Raw genomic sequence first — 24,511 nt, 5'->3', positions numbered from 1 at the left:
CATGTGGTTTTGGTTTGATTAGACATAAAACAAAAGGTCTATATGTGTTTACTAATGCCTCCTGTTGTCCTTATGAAAATGACACAAGCTAAATATAACAAGGCATCATATTAACGATCCTATTACTGCATTAGAAAATTGTGGAACAAACTTATTTGGTCAACTCCATATGTTAACTATACAAATTTGATTCAAGTAAGGCCTGAAAAAGTGAATGGACATTTTTTACCTTATCCTACTCTTCTGTTCACTATAGACCAGTAAACTTTACATTTCTAAAAAAGCATTACATTTCAAGAGATGAAGCCATGGAGTTATAGGACCATCCAAAAGCTTTACACCCTGAAATAAGTTACAAAAAAAAGAGACATCGCATGGTTTGATTTTTTTTAAAAAATACAAGAAAGAAATATGTAGTTTTTAAAATCAAAGCTTATTAAATTGCATCCAATCAGATACTGACTGTGGGCTGGGCACAGTGACTTAAACCTGTAAGCCCAGCACTTTGGGAGGGTGAAGGAAGGAGGTTCGCTTGAGCTTAGGAGTTAGAGACCAGCCTGGGTAACATGGCGAAACTCTTGTTTCTATAAAGAATACACACACACACACAAATTAGGCTGGGGGCAGTGACTCGGTCCTGTAATCCCAGCATTTTGGGAGGCCAAGGTGGGCAGATCACATGAGGCCAGGAGTTCAAGATCAGCCTAGTCAATATGGTGATACTCCTGTCTCTACTAAATATACAAAAATTAGCCAGGTGTGGTGGCACACACCTGTAATCCCAGCTACTGAGGCACGAGAATTGCTTAAACCTGGGAGGTGGAGGTTGCAGTGAGCTGACATTGTACCACTGCACTCCCACCTGGATGACAGAGTGAGACCTTGTCTCAATTAAAATGAAAAAAATTAGCCAAGTATGGTGGCACAAGCCTGCGGTCCCAGCTACTTGGGAGGCTGAAGTGCACTCTAGCCTCCGTGACAAAGTAAGACTCTGAGAAAGAAAGAGAGAAAGAGAGAGAGAGAAAGGGGAAGGGAGGGAGGGAGGGAGGGAGGGAGGGAGGGAGGGAAAGGAAGGATAATAATATGAGTTGTAAATATCACCATTTCTACAATCTGTGAATCAACAAGTTGTTCTGAAAGCTAGTCTCTTTTTTATTATGCTTTATTGCAAATAAAAACTCAGCTCAGTGTTAAAACATTTATCTAGTTTTTTCCTTTGATGACATTTTTTCCTTTAGTGAAAATACTTAATATATGAATAATCCTGGCTAAGAATGATAATAAAGTAAGGTTATTACATGTGTGATGGCTTTCAGCTTGTCTTAATCAAATGGGTGACAGGTATCCTGACACAGAAATGTAATTTCATCGAAGCAGTCAATCCTTACAAAGCACTTATTCATTGTTGGTGAAACATTTAGTGTCCTACTAACTACATATAATCCATTCAAAATTTTTCCTAAAAACATTGACACTGATGAGTAGGCTACCCTCCACATTCATAAGGAATTACCTCTTGGTATAAAGTGCCCAAAGTTGTATGATGACAGATTTTTTTTTTTTTAATAGGAAGGGAGGAAGGCAGGAAGGGAGGAAAGGAGGAAGGGAGGGAGGGAGGAGAGGAGGGAGGGAGGGAGGGAGGGAGACAGATTTTGAAGGAGAGAGCAAACAAAAAAAAGTCCCCGATTTTTTTTGTTTGGCAAGTAATTTCCTCATCAATCCCCCATTTCCTCTTTTTGTCTTTCAATCATACAGGGAAGTAAAAACGATGAGTTTAACCCACTGGAATGAGTTTAAGCATTGGACTAGAAGAGATAAGTTAGCCTAGTTAGACTAACCTGTGTGACTTCTGTTTCCTGACTGGGCTCTGCCTGATACAGGAATTAGTTCCAGGAGTAGGATCACAAGACAAACCTCAAAAGACTTTTGCACTGGTTTGATTGGGTCCTTGGGCATAGACATAGTGTTAAGTTAATGGGAAATAGGACAGAGCAGTCAATGATGCCATAAGTGGTATGACAGTTAATCAGATTAACCCTGGCTGTTGACTGTAATGAAGTACCCACTGGAGAAGCGTCTTGAGGGACCAGATGGTGGCTACATTTGAGTTTGGCAGAAATGATGACTATGAAGACTGTGCTGGGGTGTGGCTTCTTCTGAATATACCGAACACCTTAAAAAGGACAAGTTCAGATCATTAAACTGTCAGCTCACATTTACCATGAGAGAACCAGAGAACTTCCATGGTAGCCCCAGTAAAAAACTGTATGTTTTATAGCCATGGAGCTCATCTCGCTAACATCAGATTTAAATGTGCCAGTTGCAGAATTATAACCTAAGCTGAATTCCACATACATCTAGTCTCATTTGAAGGCACTGAATGAGAAAAAGTATGATCCTGAGATCTGGGATGAGGATATTTGGGCAGACTCAGCTGATACTGATAATCTTGAACTCCCAAACTACTCTGAACCTCCATGTCCAGTGGAAATAGTACTAGTCTGTTCTGCCTGTGTCGTGAAGATTGGTGTTTTCTGGCTTGAAGATCCTAAAATAACCTCACCATAACAGTAAGGGCAGTTTCCTGCAAAAGAACTCCTCCTCTCCTCAAGACCTAATTCAAATATCCCTCATTGACACCGACAACAGAAAACAATATAATACCAGATTGAGCCAAATACTTTTATGATTCACTTGCCAGAGATTTAGGATTTAATGTTTAACTCATAGCTGGTTGACTTGGTCGGTTGACTGAAACTTGGAACTTGGACTCCATAATAGGCTACACTTTAACAAGTCTGGGAGGCCATAAATTCCCCAGCAAAACAAGGCTTAAGAAAATAGAAACATTAGTGCATGTATCCTATGCAACTTGCACATAAACAAACCCTCCACCATTACACCCCAGAATGGGCCCAGGGGATAGGTCCTTCCATAAGACTCCAGTTTCATTACTAGAGTGCCGTTATATGGGCAAGAGGCCATTATTCTGGTCCCTTTATCACCATGCCAATCGCGTAACTCATCATACAGCAACGAAATAAGAACTTCTCTATTGTTATCTCTATAGCCCTTTGTTTCCTTTGTGGCATTCCATACAGACTGGATTATTTATTTGTATGTCTTTCTGTGTGCTTTTCTTGGTTTGGTTTATTTATTTATTTATTTTTTACCTATTTGTTTTTACTGTCTCCTGCACTTAAGTTCTTTGAGAAGAGGAACTGCATGCCACCTTGTTCACCATTCTATCTTCACTGCCTAGCACAGTACCTGGTACCCAGGCATTCAATAAAGATGCACTAAAGTCATAACCAAAGAAATGCAGAGTTAGTCTGTCTTTGATAATATTAAATACTGGTCCTACTTTCTCTGGGAATAAATATGTTCATGCAAACATTATCCTCCCAAAGAGGTGATTTACATCTCAGTTAAAAATCTGTCTTAACTTATAAATCTCCTCTGTGCATTTCTTCAGCTTAGAACAGAAGACATAGTCTGCTGATATCACCTCCCCTATTAATCCCTATTATGCCCAGAAAAACATTTTTTAAAATTTTAACAAGGATAAAACCCATTCCTTTTAATGAAGGTCAATTCAGTGTCTTTACCATCTGTTCCTTCATGAAAATGTTTGAACAGGATCCATTCTCCAGAATCACATTTCTGCCAACAGTCACGTGCCACCTCATATCATGAGTTAACCAAATTCTCAAATATCATTAAAGCGTATCTTCTGAGTCACCGAGCAATTGTTGTACAGGCTGCAGTACTTTCTCAAAGTGTCATGAGGTAGCTTTTCTTGTTTCTGTATCGAGTAGTTGGTAGATTCATTCATATCATAGCATTTAAAAATTCAACACTCCATTTAGTCAAAACGCATCTACTTTCTGCCTATGAACCTTTACTTCTAGCAACTAGTAGATACATTCATTAAGAGCCAATTTCTAGACAAACCCACAAACACAACATTTTTCTTCACATTAAGAGTTATTATATATGGGGTGGAGCAGAGGGAGGGTGGTGGGCAGCGCCAAGATGTCCGAGAGGAGACAATAGTGGAATGCAGCTTCCAGCAAATAAGACACAGAGGACTAGAAGCCTTCACAATTCCAAGTGAGGTACCAGGTTCATTTTGGGGGGACTGGAAAGACTCTGAAAGTAGCCCCAGGGAGGGAGCCAAGGGGAAGGAACCAAGACAGGGCAGAGTGCATCCCCACCTGGAATGTGCAGCCTGCTCAGAGGGTCAGGGGACTTCACCCCTCAGTGCTCCCATTCGTCCCTCCTGCAACCCATGGTCCACGAGAGCCCTGCCAGACAGTGGGGCACTGTGGGTTTTCGATGCAAATCTGAGCCACGGCTCCTGCCTGGTGCCATAAGTTGTCTGCCGGACCAGGACACAAGTTTGGACTAGATCCAGAGGGATGGAACAACCCGTCCCACAGAAAAGCAGAATTGAAAGCCGGGAAACAGGTCATAAGGCCTGGCAAGCCCCACCCCCTACAAAACTCAAACTGAAGTCCACGTGCCAGAGAGCTTGGCAGCAAATACACCAGTTTGACCCCAACCAAGAAGATCAAGCTCAGGGAAAGAGAGATGGCACTGGGAAGGCGGGGCTAATTTAACCTGCAAACAAACCCCAGCACCCACCCACCCAGCAACCTCACTGAATCCCAGGCAGCCCAGCAGCACCTCTACAGGCCAAAAAAGATACACCTCCAATTGCAACAAAAAGGACATCCACTCAGAGATTTTTCCCGAAATCACTAACTTCAAAGATCAAAGGGAGATAAATCCACGAAGATGGGGAAAAAACCAGCACAAAAAGGATGAAACCTTAAAAGACCAGAACACATCTTTCCCTGCCAGGGATCACAACTCCTCACCATCAAGGGAACAAAACAACACAGAAAATGAGTATGATGAATTGACAGAAGCAGGCTTCAGAAGGTGGATAATTACAAACTTTTCTGAGTTAAAAGACCATGTTCTAACCAATGCAAAGACACTAAGAACCTTGAAAAAAGGTTAGACGAAATGCTAACTAGAATAACCGCTTAGAGAAGAACATATATGACTTGGCGGAGCTGAAAAACACAGCACAAGAACTTTACAAGGCATGCACAAGTTTCAACAACTGAATCGATCAAGTAGAAGAAAGGATATCAGAGATAGAAGATGAAATCAGTGAAATAAAAGGAGAAGTTAAGATTAGAGAAAAAAGAGTGAAAAAAATGAACAAAGCCTCCGAGAACTATGGGATTATGTGAAAAGACCTAACCTACGCTTGATCGGCGTACCTGAATGTGACAGGGAGAATGAATCCAAGTTGGAAAACACTCTTCAGGATATTATCCAAGAGAAATTCTCTAACCTAACAAGGCAAGCCAACATTCAAATCCAGGAAATACAGAGAACACCACAAAGATATTCCGCAAGAAGAGCAACCCCAAGGCACATAATCGTCAGATTCACCAGGGTTGAAATGAAGGAAAAAATCCTAAGGGCAGCCAGAGAGAAAGGTCAAGTCACTCACAAAGGAAAGACCATCAGACTCACAACGGATCTCTCAGCAGAAACTCTACAAGCTAGAAGGGAGTGGGGGGCAATATTCAACATCCTTAAAGAAAAGAATTTTCAACCCAGAATTTCAAATCTGGCCAAACTAAGCTTCCCAAGTGAAGGAGAAATAAAATCCTTTAAGGCCAAGCAATTGCTGAGAGATTTCGTCACTGTAAGACCTGCCTTACAAGAACTCCTGAAGGAAGTACCAAACATGGAAAGGAACAACCAGTACCAGCCACTACAAAAATGTATCAAATGGTAACTAAACATAGAAGGTACAACTAGTACCAGCCACTTCAAAAAGGTACCAAATGGTAAAGAGCATCGACACAATTAAGTAACCGTGTCAACTAATGGGCAAAACAACCAGCTAGCATCAAAATGGCAGGATAAAATTCACACATAACAATATTAACCTTAAATGTAAATGGGCTAGATGCCCCAATAAAAAGACACAGACTGGCGAATTGGATAAAAAGTCAAAACCCATCAGTGTGCAGTTTCCAGGAAACCCATCAGTGTGCAGTTTCCAGGAAACCCATCTCACATGGAAGGACACACATAGGCTCAAAATAAAGGGATGGAGGAAGATCTACTAAGAAAATGGAGAGCAAAAAGAAAGCAGGAGTTGCAATCCTAGTCTCTGATAAAATAGACTTTAAACCAACAAAGATCAAAAGAGACAAAGAAGGGCATTACATAATGGTAAAAGGATCAATGCAACAAGAAGAGCTAACGATCCTAAATATATATACACCCAATACAGGAGCACCCAGATATATAAAGCAAGTTCTTAACAACCTACAAAGAGACTTAGACTCCCACACACTAATAATGGGAGACTTTAACACTCCATTGTCAATATCAGACAGATCAATGAGACAGAAAATTAACAAGGATATCCAGGACTTGAACTCAGACCTGGAACAAGCAAACCTAATAGACATCTACAGAACTCTCCAACCCAAATCCACAGAATATACACTATTCTCAGCACCACATCACACCTACTCTAAACTTGAGCATAACTGGAAGTAAATCACTCCTCAGCAAATACAAGAAAACAGAAATCATAACAAACAGTCTCTCAGACCACAGAGCAATCAAATTAGAACTCAGGATTAAGAAAGAAACTAATTCAGAACCACAGACTTGATGGAAACTGAACAACTGGCTCTTGAATGTTGACTGGATAAACAACGAAATGAAGGAAGAAATAAAGATGTTCTTCGAAACCAACGAGAATGAAGACACAATGTACCAGAATCTCTGTGACACATTTAAAGCAATGTCTAGAGGAAAATTTATAGCAATAAAGGCCCACATGAGAAGCAAGGAAAGATCTAAAATCAACACCCTATCATCAAAATTCAAAGAGCTAGAGGAGCAAGATCAAAAAAACTCAAAAGCTAGCAGAAGACAAGAAATAACTAAGATAAAAGCAGAATTGAAGTAGATAGAAACACAAAAAAACCCTGCAAAAAAATCAATAAAATCCAGGAGCTGGTTTTTTGAAAAGATCAACAAAATAGACTGCTAGCCAGATTAATAAAAAAGAAAAGAGAGAAGAATCAAATAGATGCAACAAAAAACAATAAAAGGGATATCACCACCGATTCCACAAAAATACACACTACTATCGGAGATTACTACAAAGAACTCTATGCACATAAACCAGTAAACCTGGAGGAAATGGATAAATTCCTGGACACTTGCACCCTCCCAAGCCTAAACTAGGAAGAAGTCAAAACCCTGAATAGACCAATAACAAGGGCTGAAGTTGAGGCAGCAATTAGTAGCCTACCAACCAAAAAAAGCCCAGGTCCAGATGGGTTCACAGCTGAACTCTACCAGACTTAGACTTACAAAGAGGAGCTGGTACCACTCCTTCTGAAAGGATTCCAAACAATCCAAAAAGAGGGAATCCTTCCCAAGTCATTTTAGACCAACATCATCCTGATACCAAAACCCGGGAGAGACTCAACAAAAAAAAAGAAAACTTCAGGCCAATATCCATGATGAACATATATGCAAAAATCTTCAATAAAATACTGGCAAACCAACTGCAACAGCACATCAAAAAGCTTATCCATCATGATCATGTAGGCTTCATCCCGGGGATGCAAGGCTGGTTCCACGTACGCAAGTCTATAAATGTAATCCACCACATAAACAGAACCAAAGACAAAAAAACCACATGATCATCTCAATAGATGCAGAGAAGGTCTTCGACAAAATTCAGCAGCCCTTTATGCTAAAAACTCTCAATAAACTAGGTATCAACAGAACATATCTCAAAATAATAAAAGCTATTTATGACAAACCCACAGCCAGTATCATACTGAATGGGCAAAAACTGGAAGCCTTCCCTTTGAAATCTGGCACTAGACAAGAATGCCCTCTTTCACCACTCCTATCCAATGTAGTATTGGAAGTTCTAGCCAGAGCAATCAGGGAAGAAAAAGAAATAAAGGGCATTCAAATAGGAAAGGAGGAAGTCAAAGTGTCTCTATTTGAGGACAACATGATTGTATATTTAAAAGACCACATAGTCTTATTTTTTTTTTTGAGGAATAAAAACATTTATCTATGCATTCAGAATCACACACAAGTTACCTTTACAGTTCAATTTACTATATAGAAATCACTTGGGTTTTATATTTTCAGTTAACTTTTGAACTGAGATTACAATATTATAACAAAAACTTTACATTAATTCAGAACTTTTTAGCATACCAAATTGAAATACATAGGTTCAAATTTCAGATTTATGGCAGTCTTCAAATACAATGCAGACATTTCTTAAAATTACCCTATCATTCACAAGTGGTATTTGCAACTCTGAGCTGTTTCACACAGACAGCTCTCCTACAGATACGGCAAAGTTGATATGCCATGAAGTTCAAAGCCGGCATGACCAAGCCAAGGACTCAAAGTTGCACCATCTTTAAAAAGGTTTGGCATTTCTGGACCACGACAATGCACAACACGTAAAGAAGGTAGGAAACGGTTCCCCTCCTTGTTATGGTTAAAAAACTCTACAAGGTAGCTTGGAATTTTGCATAAAACTCCATATTATACCTTGGAAAAGTCCAAGGGCAATTTGATGGCAATAAATTGGGGTCCTACTTTTTTTTAATTAATAGAACCCATGAAATTCAAATGGGCATTAATCAAATCAAAAAATATTAAGCACCTACTGGTTTAAGAGAATTTATTAGAGATTCATGATCAATTTCTTTCCACCTCAAAATCAAGGTGTAAAACCAGCTATTAAGTGCATTCCAAACTTCTCCTAGTACAGGTAGAATTTTCTATCGATTGGCACCAAAGTGAAGTCACACTTCCTCTTGGGAGACAGAAATTCTGCACCTGGACATAGAGTAAGTTAGGAAAAAATGGCCCCTGTTGTTTATTACTATTGTTATTCTGAGATCTAGGATTACTAATATACTAGCAGTAAACAAAGCAAATTCCTGGCAACAACTGCCAGGTTAGTGATGCTAACTCCCTTTCCCAATCACCATAAAATTTTAGTAAGAAAAGAATTAAAAGTATTGACTAAGCAGAACAAACTGGGAATAACAAGAAGCTAAGGGAACAGCTCAAACCAACAATAAAAATTCCTAAATTTGAAATCACTGCAATTGAAGAAAATAAGTGTGCTTCACCCCAACCCCACCCCAACTCTGAATTTAAACATTCCGTGCAAAAGAACAACAGGTATCCAAATAAAGATGTAGCCCTTCTTTAAGTTTTAGTGCTCTGCAGTTTTCTGCAATTTTATTTCCCTCCCCCTAAGTTTATTCAAACTATTTAACAGAATCTTCCATTTCAGCCAAAGGAGATAATATGTGAATACATGTGAAAGAATGAATAAATAATAAAGCACCATATAAATGTTAGCAGTAGGTGGTAATATTAGTAACAAAATATAGAAGAAATCCTCTCTCATCAATTCTCAATGAAAGAATTTGGACAATCTGTTAGTTGAGAAGTTAGTTAAAACAAGGACTCACAGAGATATACACACATTGTAATCATTTTATTTTTACTTAAACCCTGTATAAATGTAATTCATTCACCAATCATCTTTGTAGGGCCAAGACCTTGTATTTGAGACTAGATCTGCAGACTGGAATTCCAGTTTTTCTTGCATGCGTCACACCATATTCTATCACTTATGATTGTTTCAGTTCTAATAGAGTACAGAACAAACTTCAACACATATGAAACAATCAGGGGAGCAGATTTCTTACCTTTTTTAAGTTTTTCCAATATTTTACATTTGTCTCTGCTCACAAATTTGATGGCCAATGTTTCGTTGTGGTTTTTTTTTTTTCTTGAGATGGAATCTTGCTCCGTCACTAGGCTAGAGTGCAATGGCTTGATCTCGGCTCACTGCAACCTCTGCCTCCCGGGTTCAAGCAATTCTCCTGCCTCAGCATCCTGAGTAGCCGGGACTACAGGCACGTGCCACCACACCCAGCCAATTTTTGTATTTTTAGGAGAGATGGGGTTTCACCATGTTGGCCAGGATAGTCTCAATCCCTTGACCTCATGATCCACCCACCTCAGCCTTCCAAAGTGCTGGGATTACATGCATAAGCTATCCCGCCCAGCCCAATTTTTCAAAGAAATAATTTTAGTCACTGTTTTTCAGAGCATTCAACCTAGCTTTTATAGAAACAACTCTAGATTTTACACTAACAGTTCATCATTTTACAGAATATTTAGTAAAAAAAATACTCAACATAAGTTTGGAAATAAACACAATTGATTCTTAATAAGTAAACAATTTGATTTGTGAGGATAAAATTATATGAGCATTATATGAAGAAGCTTCCTGGCCACAAATGGTCAGCAAACTGGGGACATCAGTTAGTATGTTTTACCAAATAAATGAACAGTATTGGTTTATCCATCTGGTTCATTTAGTAGAAGTTAGTTGAGTCTTTGCCATATTATAATTCAGGTCTCAAGCATAGTTGCCTAAGAAGAAAGTTTTAAAAACTTCCCCTGTCACATGGATATTGCTATCTTTTCTATTTTTCTTAAAACATTTAGAAACACTGAGATGAAAAGAGTAAAAAGCATTCAGGAATACTGAAATGAAGCCACAGCAAACAAATTTAGATGTTTCAGCAGAATACGATAAAATAATCAGAGAATTTGACTCCTGGCAAGAGAAACAAAACAAATCAGTAAAAGACATTTTAAGCAAATTACAATTATCCTAAAACAATTTTGTTTGTTTTCTAAAACGGAGTCTCCCTCTGTGGCCCAGGCTAGAGTGCAGCGGCACAATCTCGGCTCACCACACCCTCCGCCTCCCGGGTTCAAGAGATTCTCCTGCCTCAGACTCCTGAGTAGCTGGGATTACAGCGCCCACCATGACGCCCAGCTAATTTTTTTGTATTTTTAGTAGAGATGGGGGTTTCACCATGTTGGTCAGGCTAATCTCGAACTCTTGACCTCAGGTGATCCACCCGCCTCAGCCTCCCAAAGTGCTGGGATTACAGGAATGAGCCACTGCGCCCAGCCTAAAATTGATTATCCATCTTTAAAGCATCCCATGCTTCTTCATGCTGTCTTTCATGATATCTCTCCTTGAAAAAGAAGTTTCCTAAACTATAAATAACTATGTCAGTACCAAAGAACTGCTTGAAAACATTAATTAACTATGCATTTCTTTTGTTTGATGTGAGAACTTACTTATTTCACTGGAAACCTGGTCAAGTTTATCCTGTGATCTGCTGATAAGGACAACCTTCATTCCACGCTTTGCTAACTGAAACGGCAAAGGAGATCTGAATCACACCTGTACATGCCACTGAAAAACATTCATGAGCTATAACCCCCATTTTAAGAAAGACTGTCCAGATGATAGTTAACAATAAAACACATATAAACCAAAGTGCAATGAATACACAATCTAAAATGAAGATTTTACCAAAAAAAAATTCCCCAAAAAGTTATCTTTCTAATTCAAGCTAATATTTAAATGTCAAAGGGTTTTAAAAAGAGGGAGACTTTTACTTTTTCATTTTATACCATTTATACCGTTTGGGTTTTTTAAACCATTGTCTACTACTTCTGTAATTTAAAAATTAGCTTTAAAAAAGTTTTTGTGTCAAGCACAGTGGTTCATGCCTGTAATCCCAGCATTTGAGGAAGCTGAAGTGGGAGAACTGCTTAAACCCAGGAGCCCAAAACCATCCCATCTCTACAAACAATTTAACAAAAAAAAAATATTTTTTTGTAAATTATCTGGGTGTGGTGGCACACAGCTATAGTTCCAGCTACTCAGGAGGCTGAGGTGAGAGGATCACCTGAGCCCAGAAGTCTAGACTACATTGAGCCATGACTGCACCACTACACTTCAGCTTGCAACAGAGCAAGACCTTGTCTCCAGAAAAAAAAAAATGTTTTGTTACAGAATGGATATATAAAACAAACATCAGAGGACTGGCAAAGAAAACTACCATTAAAATGTTAAACATTCCTAAAAATATAATGATTTTCAAATTTTTAATTTGAGCATTATACTTTATGGACCATGGCAAACTAAAGAAGTTAATTGAATAAATTAATAAAGAATTTTCCTAGGCCAAGTGTGGTGGCTCATGCCTGTAATCCCCGCACTTTAGGAGGCCAAGGCAGGCGGATCACAAGGTCAGGAGATCAAGACCATCCTGGCCAACATGGTGAAACTCCGTCTCTACTAAAACTACAAAAAATTAGCTGGGCGTGGTGGCACGTGCCTATAATCCCAGCTACTCGGGAGGCTGAGGCAGAAGAATCGCTTAAACCAGGGAGTGGGAGGTTGCAGTGCACCAAGATCATGCCACTGCACTCCAACCTGGTGACAGAAAGAAACTCTGTCTCAAAAAAAAAAAAAAAATTTCCTGAGGAACATCTATGTACATACCCCAGTATGTGTAAGTGCTGTACATAATGAAAAAGACTTACACAAATGTGGTTACTATCCCAGGACACATAGACTAGTAGAGGAAAAAAAAGCACTAATCTATATAGAACTATTTAGTGAAAAATTCTAGACGGAAAATAAATAAGCAATAAATTAGGTGCTATGAACTAAAAGTGATTTAGCAAACTAATATTCCAGTCTTAAATCCTAAAGTCGGGGTGTATTAAGTAGTGAGTAATATTGCAAATGAAGCTATGGAAGAACATTTTTTATAAAAATGAAAATGTTGGTGATGATTTGCAAAATTAATCTGCTATAATACCACTACAAAAACAATTAGCCCATACTGATACCTTCTTTAAAAAAAAATTAATAGGGGAAAAGGAATAAGAAAAAGCTTCTATAGAAAAATACCATCTTAATAAATGTAGAAGGAGAGATATTAGAAAAAAAAAAATCACCATTTTTTTTTGTTTGTTTGTTTTGAGATGGAGTCTCACTCTGTCACCCAGGCTGGAGTACACTGGCGCAATCTCGGCTCACTGCAACCTCAGCTTCCTGGGTTCAAGTGATTCTCTTGCCTCAGCCTCCTGAGTGGCACCTGCCACCACAGCCAGCTAATTTTTGTATTTTTAGTAGAGACAGGCTTTCACCATTTTGGCCAGGCTGGTCTTGAACTCCTGACATCAGGTGATCCACCCGCCTCAGCCTCCCAAAGTGCTAGGATTACAGGCGTGAGCTACCAAACCCAGTAAAAAAAAATCACCATTTTTTAAGCACCATGGTAATAATCCATCTAAGCAAAAATTTCCAATTAATCCTAACATCATTGGATAAAAGATTGTTGGGAAATAATATATTTATACAATCTCAAAGTGTCATCCCACATATTCCTTATTAATCACCTTTTATAATCAATAATGGAACAAATGAGACTTCTTATGCCTCCTGATGAACTCAGAAGGATAAACCTGTGTAGCCTTCCTGATGAAAAAATGTTTATCCTGAATCTAATGGGAAAACAATGAGACAAATCCAAATTTGCCTGCAAAACAACTAACCTGGATTTCTCAAAAATGGCATTCTTATAAAAGAAAAATAAGGCTAAGTTACTCTTTTAGATTAATGGAGACTAAGAGACATGACACCAAATGCAATGCATAATCCTTACCTGGATCTTGGAACACTTGGAAAAATAACAATTAAGAAAAAGAGCTTAAAAGGATGTATTGGGCAACTGTATACCTGCATACGGGCTGTACGTTATACAAGAGTATTGTGTCAAGTTAAACTTCCTATTATGACCAATGTATTGGGATTATCCGGGTGAATGTTTTAGTTCTTAGAATATTCATCCTGGAATATTTAGGGGTGAACTGTAATTTCTGTAACTAACTTACAAATGGTTCAGCCAAATAATAATAAGTAAATTATATGTTCCAAATATTAACCATTAGTGACTCCAGGTGAAGAGTATATAGGTGTTGGCAATATTCTTGCAACTTTTCTGTAGTTTTGATATTCTTCCAAATAAAAAACTGGAAAAATTAAAATTAACAAAAAGACCTTTTGATAATGATCAAGGAAAGATCCAATGAATCTGCTGGGATCTTTATCAGAATCATTCCACTGTTACAGATCATTTCATCATAGGCTGCAGGTGCCTTCTCAGGAACCAGAAGGCAGGGAAACTTGCCTAAAGAATACTGCCACAGCTCCTGCTTTAGACAACCGTCTTTAAACTATGATGCTTTCCTGTTCTTTAATTTCATTGCAGAGAACTTGATCCTCTGCCTGTATCTATCAATACCTTTCTGTTAATCACAGTCCTTCTTGTGAAAATGATGGCATGGACTAGCCTAGAAATATCACCACCTATAATAATATTTCTATTTTTCAGAAAATAGTTCAAAATAATTGACTTTTGAATCTGAAGACTGTACACACTTGCATGATATAACATGAAAGTATATTAAATTGTTCCCAGTTCCAAGTAACCAATACAACCAGAAAGTTTTATACTTATTTTACATAGAAATTTGTTTCAAAAAATTGTGTCTGTTTAAGCAAATATGGTATTTCCAACAAGGTAGAAACAAAAAGCATCTATTGTACCATACAACATTATATTTGTGTTTATACTTCAAAAATCAAAACTACTATAAGAAATCATCCTATTTTATTCTTATTTTTTATATTGAAAGGAAAGATCTTAAAAATCACCTACCTCTTCTGCATATGATTTTCCAATTCCATCAGTACTACCTGTGACAACTGGGAAAGGGAAAAAAAGCGATAGTTTAGTCTAAGAATTGCAATGAAGAATTCGTCATAGTTAGGACCCAGCAATCACATACAAGAGAACCAGTGTGATAGATTATCTTGATGTAAAAGACAGAACAGTTCCAATGGTTCAAATCGAGGACTGAATGCACACTGCAGTAGCTAAAATTTTAAAAAGACTTCAAAATCAAGTGTTAAAAAGGAATGTGGAGCAAGTGGAACTCGCATACATTGCTGGTGGCACTGTAAAGTTGGTACAACTATTTTGGAAAATACTATTTGCCAATATGTTTAGAACTAAAAATATGCCTGCCTTATGACCCATCAATTCTCAAGAGATAGGAATGCATTAATGTCTACCCAAAGAATGTTCATAGTAGCTTAGTTGGTGCACAGTAGGTAAATACAACTAAATATTAACCTACAGAAGAATAAGTAAATTGCGATAGAGACAAACAATGGAATAGGAAACAGCAAGAAAAATAAACTACTGATATAAGCAAAACATGAATGAATCTCTAAGACATAACAAAAGCCTGACATAAAATGTAACTTCAAGAAAAAGCAAAACTAATCTATGGTGATAGAAATCAGAATATTGGTTACCTCTGGATAGCAGAGTAGATAACAGGAAAGGGCAATACAGGAATCTTCCAGGATACAGGAAATATTCTGTATCTTTTTAGGGTGGCAGTTACCACTGTGTGTGTATAGACTCACTGAGCCGCACACTTAGGTACAGCTAAGTGTGTACCTTATTATATATATCTTCATAAACTAGTTTTTAAAACAACGGGTAGTAAAAGTAAATAGAAAATAATTTAATTATTCCATGAGAAACCATATTTATATTTTTTAAAATATTTATTTATTTATTTTTATTCACCTGGGTACAGGTGGGCTGAGGCTGAAAAGGGCATCAGGCTATCTTTTTTTTTTTTAGGACTGGCTCATGTCTAGTACATTCAGAAGAAAAGATTTGGGATTCGAAATATTTTGAATCCCATGTCAGTATACTTTTCATAATAAGCTTATTGTTCTCTCAAACAAAAATGTATGTGCCTTGTAGAATAAACCTTTTTACATTTTATTTATTTATTTATTATACTTCAAGTTCTGGGGTACATGTGTAGAATGTGCAGGTTTGTTACATAGTTATATATATATAACATGGCAGTTTGCTGCATCCATCACCCTGTCATCTACATTAGGCATTTCTCCTAATGTTATCCCTCCCCATATACCCACTCTCCCAGACAGGCCCGGGTGTGTGTCTATGTGTTCTCATTGTTCAACTCCCATTTATGAGTGAGAACATGCAGTGTTTGGTTTCCTGTTCTTGTGGAGAAACCATATTTACCTTACAACCTCAAAAACTTTATGTAACAGAAACATTTGAAAATTATAATAGGCCAGGCTACACATGATAGCTTAGCTCTGGAATACTAGAATCATGTTACAAGTTTAAAGCATAGATGTCTGCTTCAAAAAGGAATGACTCTTCAAATTCTCTAAATATGAGTTTTCCCAAAACATTTACCGATTTTAAAAAACAAGTTACAAGGTCAAGAAGAATTTTCTTGTATTGTCCACTTCTTTTAAATTATACAAGATGGTCCCTAATTTTACTATTCAGAAAAGTGGTAAACACATTCATATTCTCCCTTGCCATGTCTCTCATAATCTCATAGACATCCATCATGTTCTTGCTTAGCTGATATCTTCCCATGATTTAAAATAAATAAATAAATAAATAAAAATGTCATAATAGGCCAGGTGCAGTGGCTCACACCTATAATCCCAGCATTTTGGGAGGCCAAGCTGGGCAGATCATGAGGTCACAAGTTTGAGACCAGCCTGGTCAACATAGTGAAATCCCATCTCTACTAAAAATACAAAAATATTAGCTGGGCATAGTGGCGGGTGCCTGTAATCCCAGCTACTTGGGAGGCTGAGGCAAAGAGAATCACTTGAACCTGGGAGGCAGGGTTGCAGTGAGCCCAGAGCATGCCACTGCACTCCAGCCCCAGTGACAGTGTGAAACTCCATCTCGAAACAAAAAAAAAAGTTGAAATTTCCAGAGAACAAGTTTAACAAACTCCCAGGTTCCTAGAGCCCAGCTTCACCAATGAAACACTTGAGAGATTAACCTTGCTTCATCTAATACCCTCACCTGCTTCCTCCCACACTGGATTATTTCGAAGTAAAGGCATCATATCACTTCATTCATAACTATTACCATTTGTTTCTGCTATTAAAGATAGCCACAATACCATTATCTCATTCCTAACATTGTAAATAACAATTCCTTGATACCAAATATGTAATCACTATAAATTCTGCCAAATTTCAAAAAACTTTTAACAATTGCTCTAATCAGGATTCAATAGGTTCCATAATAAAATTTCCTAATATGTTAATTAACCATGTCTATAATCACTTTCCTCTCTCCCCACTTCACTCTCTCAATTTATTGGTTTAAGATATTAAGTCAAAGGTTTGTGCTTTCTTAGCCTGTCTTTGATATCATTTAACATATTCTCTGTCCCTTGGAGGCTGGATATAGATACTGGATCAAATTCAGGTTTGATTTTTTTGGTAAGAGTACTTCATAAGGGATAATGCATTTTTACATCAGGAAGCATATGTCTGGTTATCTTTCGTTTTGTTATATTAGCAGCCACTGCTGGTCACCACTGAGATCCATTATTTCATTAGGGATTGCAAAACGGTGGTATTAGAGTTCAATCATTCATCTTCATCTATTAGCTGGACTATTTCCAGAGACAAATTATTTCTCATTAGTTAGTTACCATGATATATAGCTTGTGTAAGAATACAAGAAAAACATTTGATTTTTTTTTTTTTTTGGCCTTTATCAGTTTTCAAAATAAATTGGTTCTCTGGCATCTTCCAAAGGTAACCCATGTGTTTTTGTCACTATTGTTCTGTTTATAAGAAACATTAGTAACGCACAGATTTAAACGTTTGTGGGAGAACCTAACTACAGAAAACTGAGAATTATATGAAATCTCCTCCAACCTCATGATCAATTTGTAACCTTTTTCTTTTTTTTTAAATTTCAACTTTTATTTTAGATATGGGGGTATGTGTGTAGGTTTGTTACATGGGCATATTCCTTGATGCTGAGGTTTGGGGTATATATCCCACCACCCAGGTAGTGAGGATAGTACCCAATGGGTGGCTTTTCAACTCACCCCCTTTCCCTCCACCCGCTAGTAGACCACAGTGTCTACTGTTCCCATATTTATGTCCATGGGTGCTCAATGTTTAGCTCCCACTTGTAAGTGAGAACACGCAGTGTTTGGTCTTTTGTTGCTGTGTTAATTTGCTTAAGATTATGGTGTCTAGCTTAATCTATGTTGCTGCAAAGGACATGATTTTATTCTTTTTTATGGCTATGGAGTATTCCATAGTATATATGTACCATATTTTCTTTATCCAATCTACCACTGATGGGCACCTGGTCTGATTCCATGCCTTTGCTATTGTTAATAGTACAGCAATGGACATAATTTTCTGTAACTTTTCATCTCCTGACTGTTTTTAGAGGCACAGGAATCCAAATTTTATAGTGTATCCTTGTTACTGATTCACCAATGTTTCACAAGTGATCGATAAACATATTCTAATTGTTTCAAATTTTTTCCTGTTCCTTTTCTCTGTGATAAACTTTTCTCCCCTCTCCAAGATCCCAGAACCTCACCTCCTACCCTCTTCCATCAAAGCCTCATTGCAGATCCACCAACTCCACTGTTCGAGATCACTTTACATGAAAGAAACTTCCTTTTGCTAAACTCCCACAGCACTTGACACACCTTTATGTCTATGGCACCATACCACTCTATTTTGAATTGTGTTTCCTTACATCTACATGTCTTAATTCTTCTGTAAGATGCTAGGCTCCTTGCTAGGCAACGTGCACAAGGTAAGTATTCCATAGACATATGCAGAGTGTTTGAATGATGATCGGCATTTAATTGGTCTAAAAAACTGCGAACACACACAAGACTTGGGCTGCTTTCCTGACAACCTTGTTTCTCAAAAGTCTTTATTTATAAGTATAGTATCTTACACTTTCCTACACTAACATCTATTAGCCACTGACCTATTTACAAATCCTGTTCGTAACTAGATTATTCTGCTTTAAGCCTACAACTGTGAAGCAAGAAAACCACATACAGTCATGAGCTCATAATAATGCTTCTGTCAGCAATGGACCACATATACGGCTCTGGTCCCATAAGATTAAAATGGAGCTGAACAATTCCTATCACCTAGTAGCTGTCATAATGGAATGCATTAATCATGTGTTTGTGGTCATGCTGATGTAAACAAACCTAGTGATAGAAAAGTAGAGCACATACGATTATATAATATATATATGTATGTATTATGTATATGTATAGTATACATACATATATGTATACATATATATGTAGCTTGATAATAATAAACAACTATGCTACTAGGTTATGTATTTACTATAATACCATACATTTTAACAATATAGTGTACTGCTTCTGCTTTATAGAAAGAAAAGTTAACTGTAAACAGCCTCAGGCAGGTCCTTCAGGAGATAGTGCAGAAGAAGGCACTGCTATCATAGGAGATAGCAGCTCTGTGTATGTGATTGTGTCTGAACACCTTCCAATGGGACAAGATGTGGAGGTGAAAAACACTGATATTGAGGATCCTGACCTGGTGTAGGCCCAGGCCAATGTGTATGTTTTGTATCTTTGTTTTTAACAAAAAAGCTTAAAAGTAAAAAATAAAAATTTAAATTTTAAAAATAGAATAAGCATATAATGAAGATTTTTTGTACAGTATACAATGTTTCTTTTTTAAGCTAAGTGTTATTACAAGAGTCCAAAAAATAAGCAATATAAATTTATAAAGTAAAAGGGTTATAGCAAGCTAATTTATTATCAAAGAAAAATTTTTTTTGATGTTTTTATTAAAATAAAGTCAATATAGCCCAAGTATTGTGTTTCTGAAATCTACAGCAGTGCACAGTAACATTGTAGGCCTTCGCATTCACTCACCACTCACTCACTCACCCAGAGAAACTCCAGTCCTGCAAGTTCCATTCACAGTAAGTGTCCTACACAGATGTGCCATTTTTAATCTTTTGCTTATTTTTAGGAGTCAGGGTCTTGCTCTGTCACCCAGACTGGAGTACAATGGTGTGACAATAGGTCACTGCAGCCTCTCACTCTTGGGCTCATGTAATCCTTACCTTAGCCTCCCATAGAGCTACAGGCACGTGCTACCATACCTGACCAACTTTTTTTTTCCCTATAAAGACCAGGTCTTGCTATGTTGAACTCATGGACTCCAGCAATGCTCCCACCTCGGCCTTACAAAGGCTGGAATTATAGGCATGAGACACTATGCTTGGCTTTTTTAATCTTTTGTACCATATTTTCACTGAGTACTTTTTCTATGTTTGGATATATTTAGATACACAAATACTTACCACTGTGTTACAATTGCCTATAGTATTCAGCACAGTAACATGCTATTATATATAGATTTGTAGCCTAGGAGTTATGAGCCATACCATATAACCTAGGTATGTACCGTAGGTTAAACCATCTAGGTTTGTAGAAGCATCAACTCTGTTGATGCTTACACAACAACAAAATTGCCTAGCAACGCATTTCTCAGAGTGTATCCCTAACATTAAGCGACATATGACTATACATGAGCATAGCAATAAGTTGATGGCGGTAGCATCAGATTTCTCAGATTAAGAGCTCAAAAATCTCTTAATGAGACTATGCCGAAGAATGAAACTACGTAAAGTCACTCAGTACTCTGCATCTAAAAATTTGTCTGGAATCTATTTCAAAAGAATACAGATAACTGTTAATCTGTGTATTCATTTTTAAAATAGCCATCTCTGGGCTGATATAAAAACCAGCATACCATAAAACTAAAAACATTCTTAGGCCAGAATATGCCAGGTCTAGAGATTCTGAAATCTGCATTGTATAATGTCTTCCTTTTCCAGATTCTCCAGTTGCTGGAGTTTGTAATGGATACTGTTAGTGCACCAGCCAGATCCTTCCTTCCAGCACACAGGTACTCATTCGATCCTCTATTGCCAGGAGTGTTACCTGCTGCCAGCTCAGGACTGAGTCTCTCCCAGTAACTGCTCTCAGCCAAAGGGGGCTGCCTTGCTCCCCTGGGCAGTACACGTCTAATGGCGAGGCCACACTCAGGGACAAGGTGGGTTCCCTTACCTCACCTTAGGCATCTCTCTAGGGCCATCCTACATTCAGGGCCAATGGTATCAGCTACAACCTTCGCTACACTTGCATCATAGTTTGACTTCTCCCTCCGCTCAATTCTGCTTCTTTTGCTTCCTCACAGGTGTTATTCCTGAGAATCTTCCTGAATACACCTCACATACACATGAACCAATACTGATAAAATTAACAAAAGTCCTATCTTTTTCAGATTTTCTTATTTGTTACTGAATGTCCTTTTTCTGATCTAGGATCCCATCCAGGGAATCACATCACATTTAGTCATCATGTCTCCTTATATGACAGTTTAAAATACAACACTGTCTAATTTTGTGTATCTTTTTGTAAAAAGTCTATTTTCTAACCACACATATAATAGCTTAGCTGGGTATATAATTATAAGCAGGAAATCATTTTTAACAAAAAAATTTTAGACAACTCTCCACTGTCTTCTAACACAAGTATCACTTTTAAATGTTTCACCATTCTTATTTCCCACTATTTGTATGTAATCTGCTTTTTTTGTCACTGGGGCTTTTAGAATCATTACTTAGTCTGTAGGACTCCATCATGAAAATATACCCAAATGAGTGGGTGTTTTTCCATTTACTGGTGCTAGGCATTGGTAGGCCTTAAAATTCATGATCTTCAGTTATTTGAAGAGTTTCTCATGTTAACTGTTAGATAACATCTGCCTCACATTTTTCTCTTCCTAGAATTTCTATAAATCAGAATTTGGACTTAATAGTTTCTCTATTAATCTTACTTTTCTTTTTGCTCTATTTTCCTGTAAATTTCTTCAACTTTATCCTCCAAACCATCTATGTACTTTTTAAATGTAGGCTGTCAATTTTTCTAATTTGAAGAATCTTCCATATTCCTACTGCTCTTCTGCACATTCTCGCTCTTTCTCGTTTTTAACAGTATCTTGTTATTACTATAGATCCATTTTCTAATCTCTGAGGACATTAATTATAGTTTGCTTACATATTTACATTTTCTTCGACTCTTTTTTTTGAGACGGAGTCTTGCTCTGTCACCAGGCTGGAGTACAGTGGCGCAGTCTCGGCTCACTGCAACCTCTGCCTTCTAGGTTCAAGCGATTCTTCGGCCTCAGCCTCCCGAGTAGTTTGGACCACAGGCGCGTGCCACCACGCCTGGCTAATTTTTTTGAATTTTTAGTAGAGACGAGGTTTCACCATGTTGGCCAGGATGGTCTTGATGTCTTGACCTCGTGATCCGCCCACCTCACCCTCCCAATTTCTTCTACTGTTTATATTTTGTTCCTCTAAGTTCTTTCTTGATTGTTTTGGTCACTGTCACTCTCATCTTGGCTGCATTAAAATGTCGATTAGAGTGTATAGGTGGGGTGATTACACCGTAGCCCTCACTACCACCCAACCGGTGGGCAAGTCAGCTTTTTCACTGGGGAATCCACAAAAGTCCTCACAGGTGTTATTCCTGAGAATACTCCTGAATATACCTCACATACACATGAACCAATATTGTCAGTATCTATCTCTTCTCTGGGGTCCTTCAGTGTCTCTTAAAAAGCATTCCCTAATTTCCAGTCTACTGGCTGTGGGCAATTATTAGTTTGCAGATGTCATCCTTTGTTCTCACTCAAGTGTCTCACCTTGGGGCCTCTGCTGCTTAATTTTCCTGAGCCTCAAGGACATCTGCTCCACCCCTGTCTTTTGAGGTACCTGATATATCCAATTTCTGTGTTGTTCTGGGATCCAAGGGACAAACTTGCTTGTTTCCCAATGGTGGCCCCACTATGAGGACTCAGTGTCTGCTCTGGAAGTCAGTTACCACTCCACCGCCTTCAATAGCTGTGACTGGGGATGAGGGATGACAGAAGTTCCCTAGCTGCATCAAAATGAAGCTTTCCATTTCTTATCCTTCTAACTTTTAGAGAACATTTCCAAGAGATGAAAGGCCAAAAGTATTGCTGCCTCATCATTTTAAAACTAGAAGCACTCAAGTTTCCTCTTAAGCATATCATACCAAAGTAGACTAACTTTAGTTGAGAAATGATAATAAACACACTTAGAAAGATTTATGCCCAGCAAGAACACTTTTTCCTATCTCCTGCTAGCAACTATCAAATTCAAATGAAACTAAGTCTTCAGAAACTATTATGTGTATGACTATCGAGAATACAATGATGTATATGGGCCACACTCAATATTAGATATTCCATAAATTACCCATTTCATGGCTAGGACTTTAAATGTAAGCAGAAACAATATGACTTTACGTTGTACAAATATTAAAAATGTAACCTCTGATATTTTAGATAGATAAAAATATCACTTTTCCATTTTCTCATACTTCTCAAAACCAACTCCAACACTGCCCAGTTACGTGTAACATTACCTCACAAGTAAATATTTTTTCTGAGAAAACAGAGAAGTGCAAAAAATTATTTAAGGGCATTAAAAAAAAAACTGAAATCAAGAGCCTCTCTTAGCCATCTCTATAGCACCACTGTATTTCTACAATAATTAGTATTATATACAGTGGTCAGGCAGTGGGAGACCAAGTATCATTTCCCCAGCAAAGGAAATGACAAAGCCTTTACATCTGCAAGTTACATGATGGTTAATGTATTATATTTGCAATAATGTACAAACATAACCAAATTTCAGTCAGTTATGAAAGAAAAAGTCTTACTCAACAAACATGAAAAAGATTCAGATGCGTTTATTTAAGAGAGTGGGAACAAGAATTGTCCTGCTTTTGGTTTTAAAGGTATTTCCATGGGGTGCACTGGCTCATCCTAACACTTTGGGAGGCTAAGGTAGGAGGACTGCTTGACCCCAGGAATTCAAGACCAGCCTGGGCAACATAGTGAAACCCATTTCTATCTAAAAAACAAAAAAACTCAAGAAAATCACCCAGTGTGGTGGCACACGCCTATAGTCCCAGCTACTCAGGAAACTGAGGCAGGAAGATCCTCTTAGCCCAGGAAGTTGAGGATGAAGTCAGTTATGATTACACCACTGTACTCCAACCTCAGTGACAGTGAGATCCTGTCTCAATTAAAAAAGAAAAAAAGACATTTCCTTTACTTTAAAGCTATGTATCTTCCCAACAGTAGTAGTAAAGATAGCACCTGTAGTTGAATAGAAAATTCCTCAATCAAGTTCAATAATTTCTTATTTTTATAAAATAATAGTGTGACTTTTCACTATTAAAGTGAAACTGTATTGTCTGGGAGTCAATTCTTCATCATAAATTTCGGAAAGGTAAACCAAAGCGTACCATCTCAAATCAAACGTCTGTTGGTAGTTGCTTCTGGGGAATTAGGGAAAGATGGGAAAGAGATTAATTTTTATAGTTATTTTTACTCTTTGCATTTTTTAACTATGTGCATGTACTGCATTTTTTTTTAAGTCCTTTGTGGCCAGGCGCAGTGGCTCATGCCTGTAATCCCAGAACGGGGAGCAGAGCT

General features: G+C 37.8%; 1 protein-coding gene across 4 annotated transcripts in view; it reads right to left on the bottom strand.

Moving 5' to 3' along the window:
• Positions 1-24,511, bottom strand: part of HSD17B12 (hydroxysteroid 17-beta dehydrogenase 12) — a 175,816-nt gene that overhangs the window by 94,243 nt on the left and 57,062 nt on the right. For 3 of the 4 annotated variants that reach the window (XR_013523398.1, XM_002755199.7, XM_078340886.1), the window contains 2 exons: positions 14,721-14,767; positions 11,278-11,353 (listed from right to left, as the gene is read on the bottom strand). The exons of the other annotated variant lie outside the window; for it this stretch is intronic. Coding sequence is in view for 2 of the 3 variants with exons in the window: in XM_002755199.7 (XP_002755245.1) it covers positions 11,278-11,353; positions 14,721-14,767 (123 nt within the window). In the remaining variant the exon portion in view is untranslated. The remainder of the gene's footprint in view (positions 1-11,277; positions 11,354-14,720; positions 14,768-24,511) is intronic. 4 annotated transcript variants of the gene reach the window in all.

Source organism: Callithrix jacchus, chromosome 10, assembly GCF_049354715.1.
Source record: "Callithrix jacchus isolate 240 chromosome 10, calJac240_pri, whole genome shotgun sequence".
NCBI lineage: Eukaryota > Metazoa > Chordata > Mammalia > Primates > Cebidae > Callithrix > Callithrix jacchus.
Note: the sequence above shows the minus strand (reverse complement) of the source record. Positions and strands in the feature narration are given on the sequence as shown.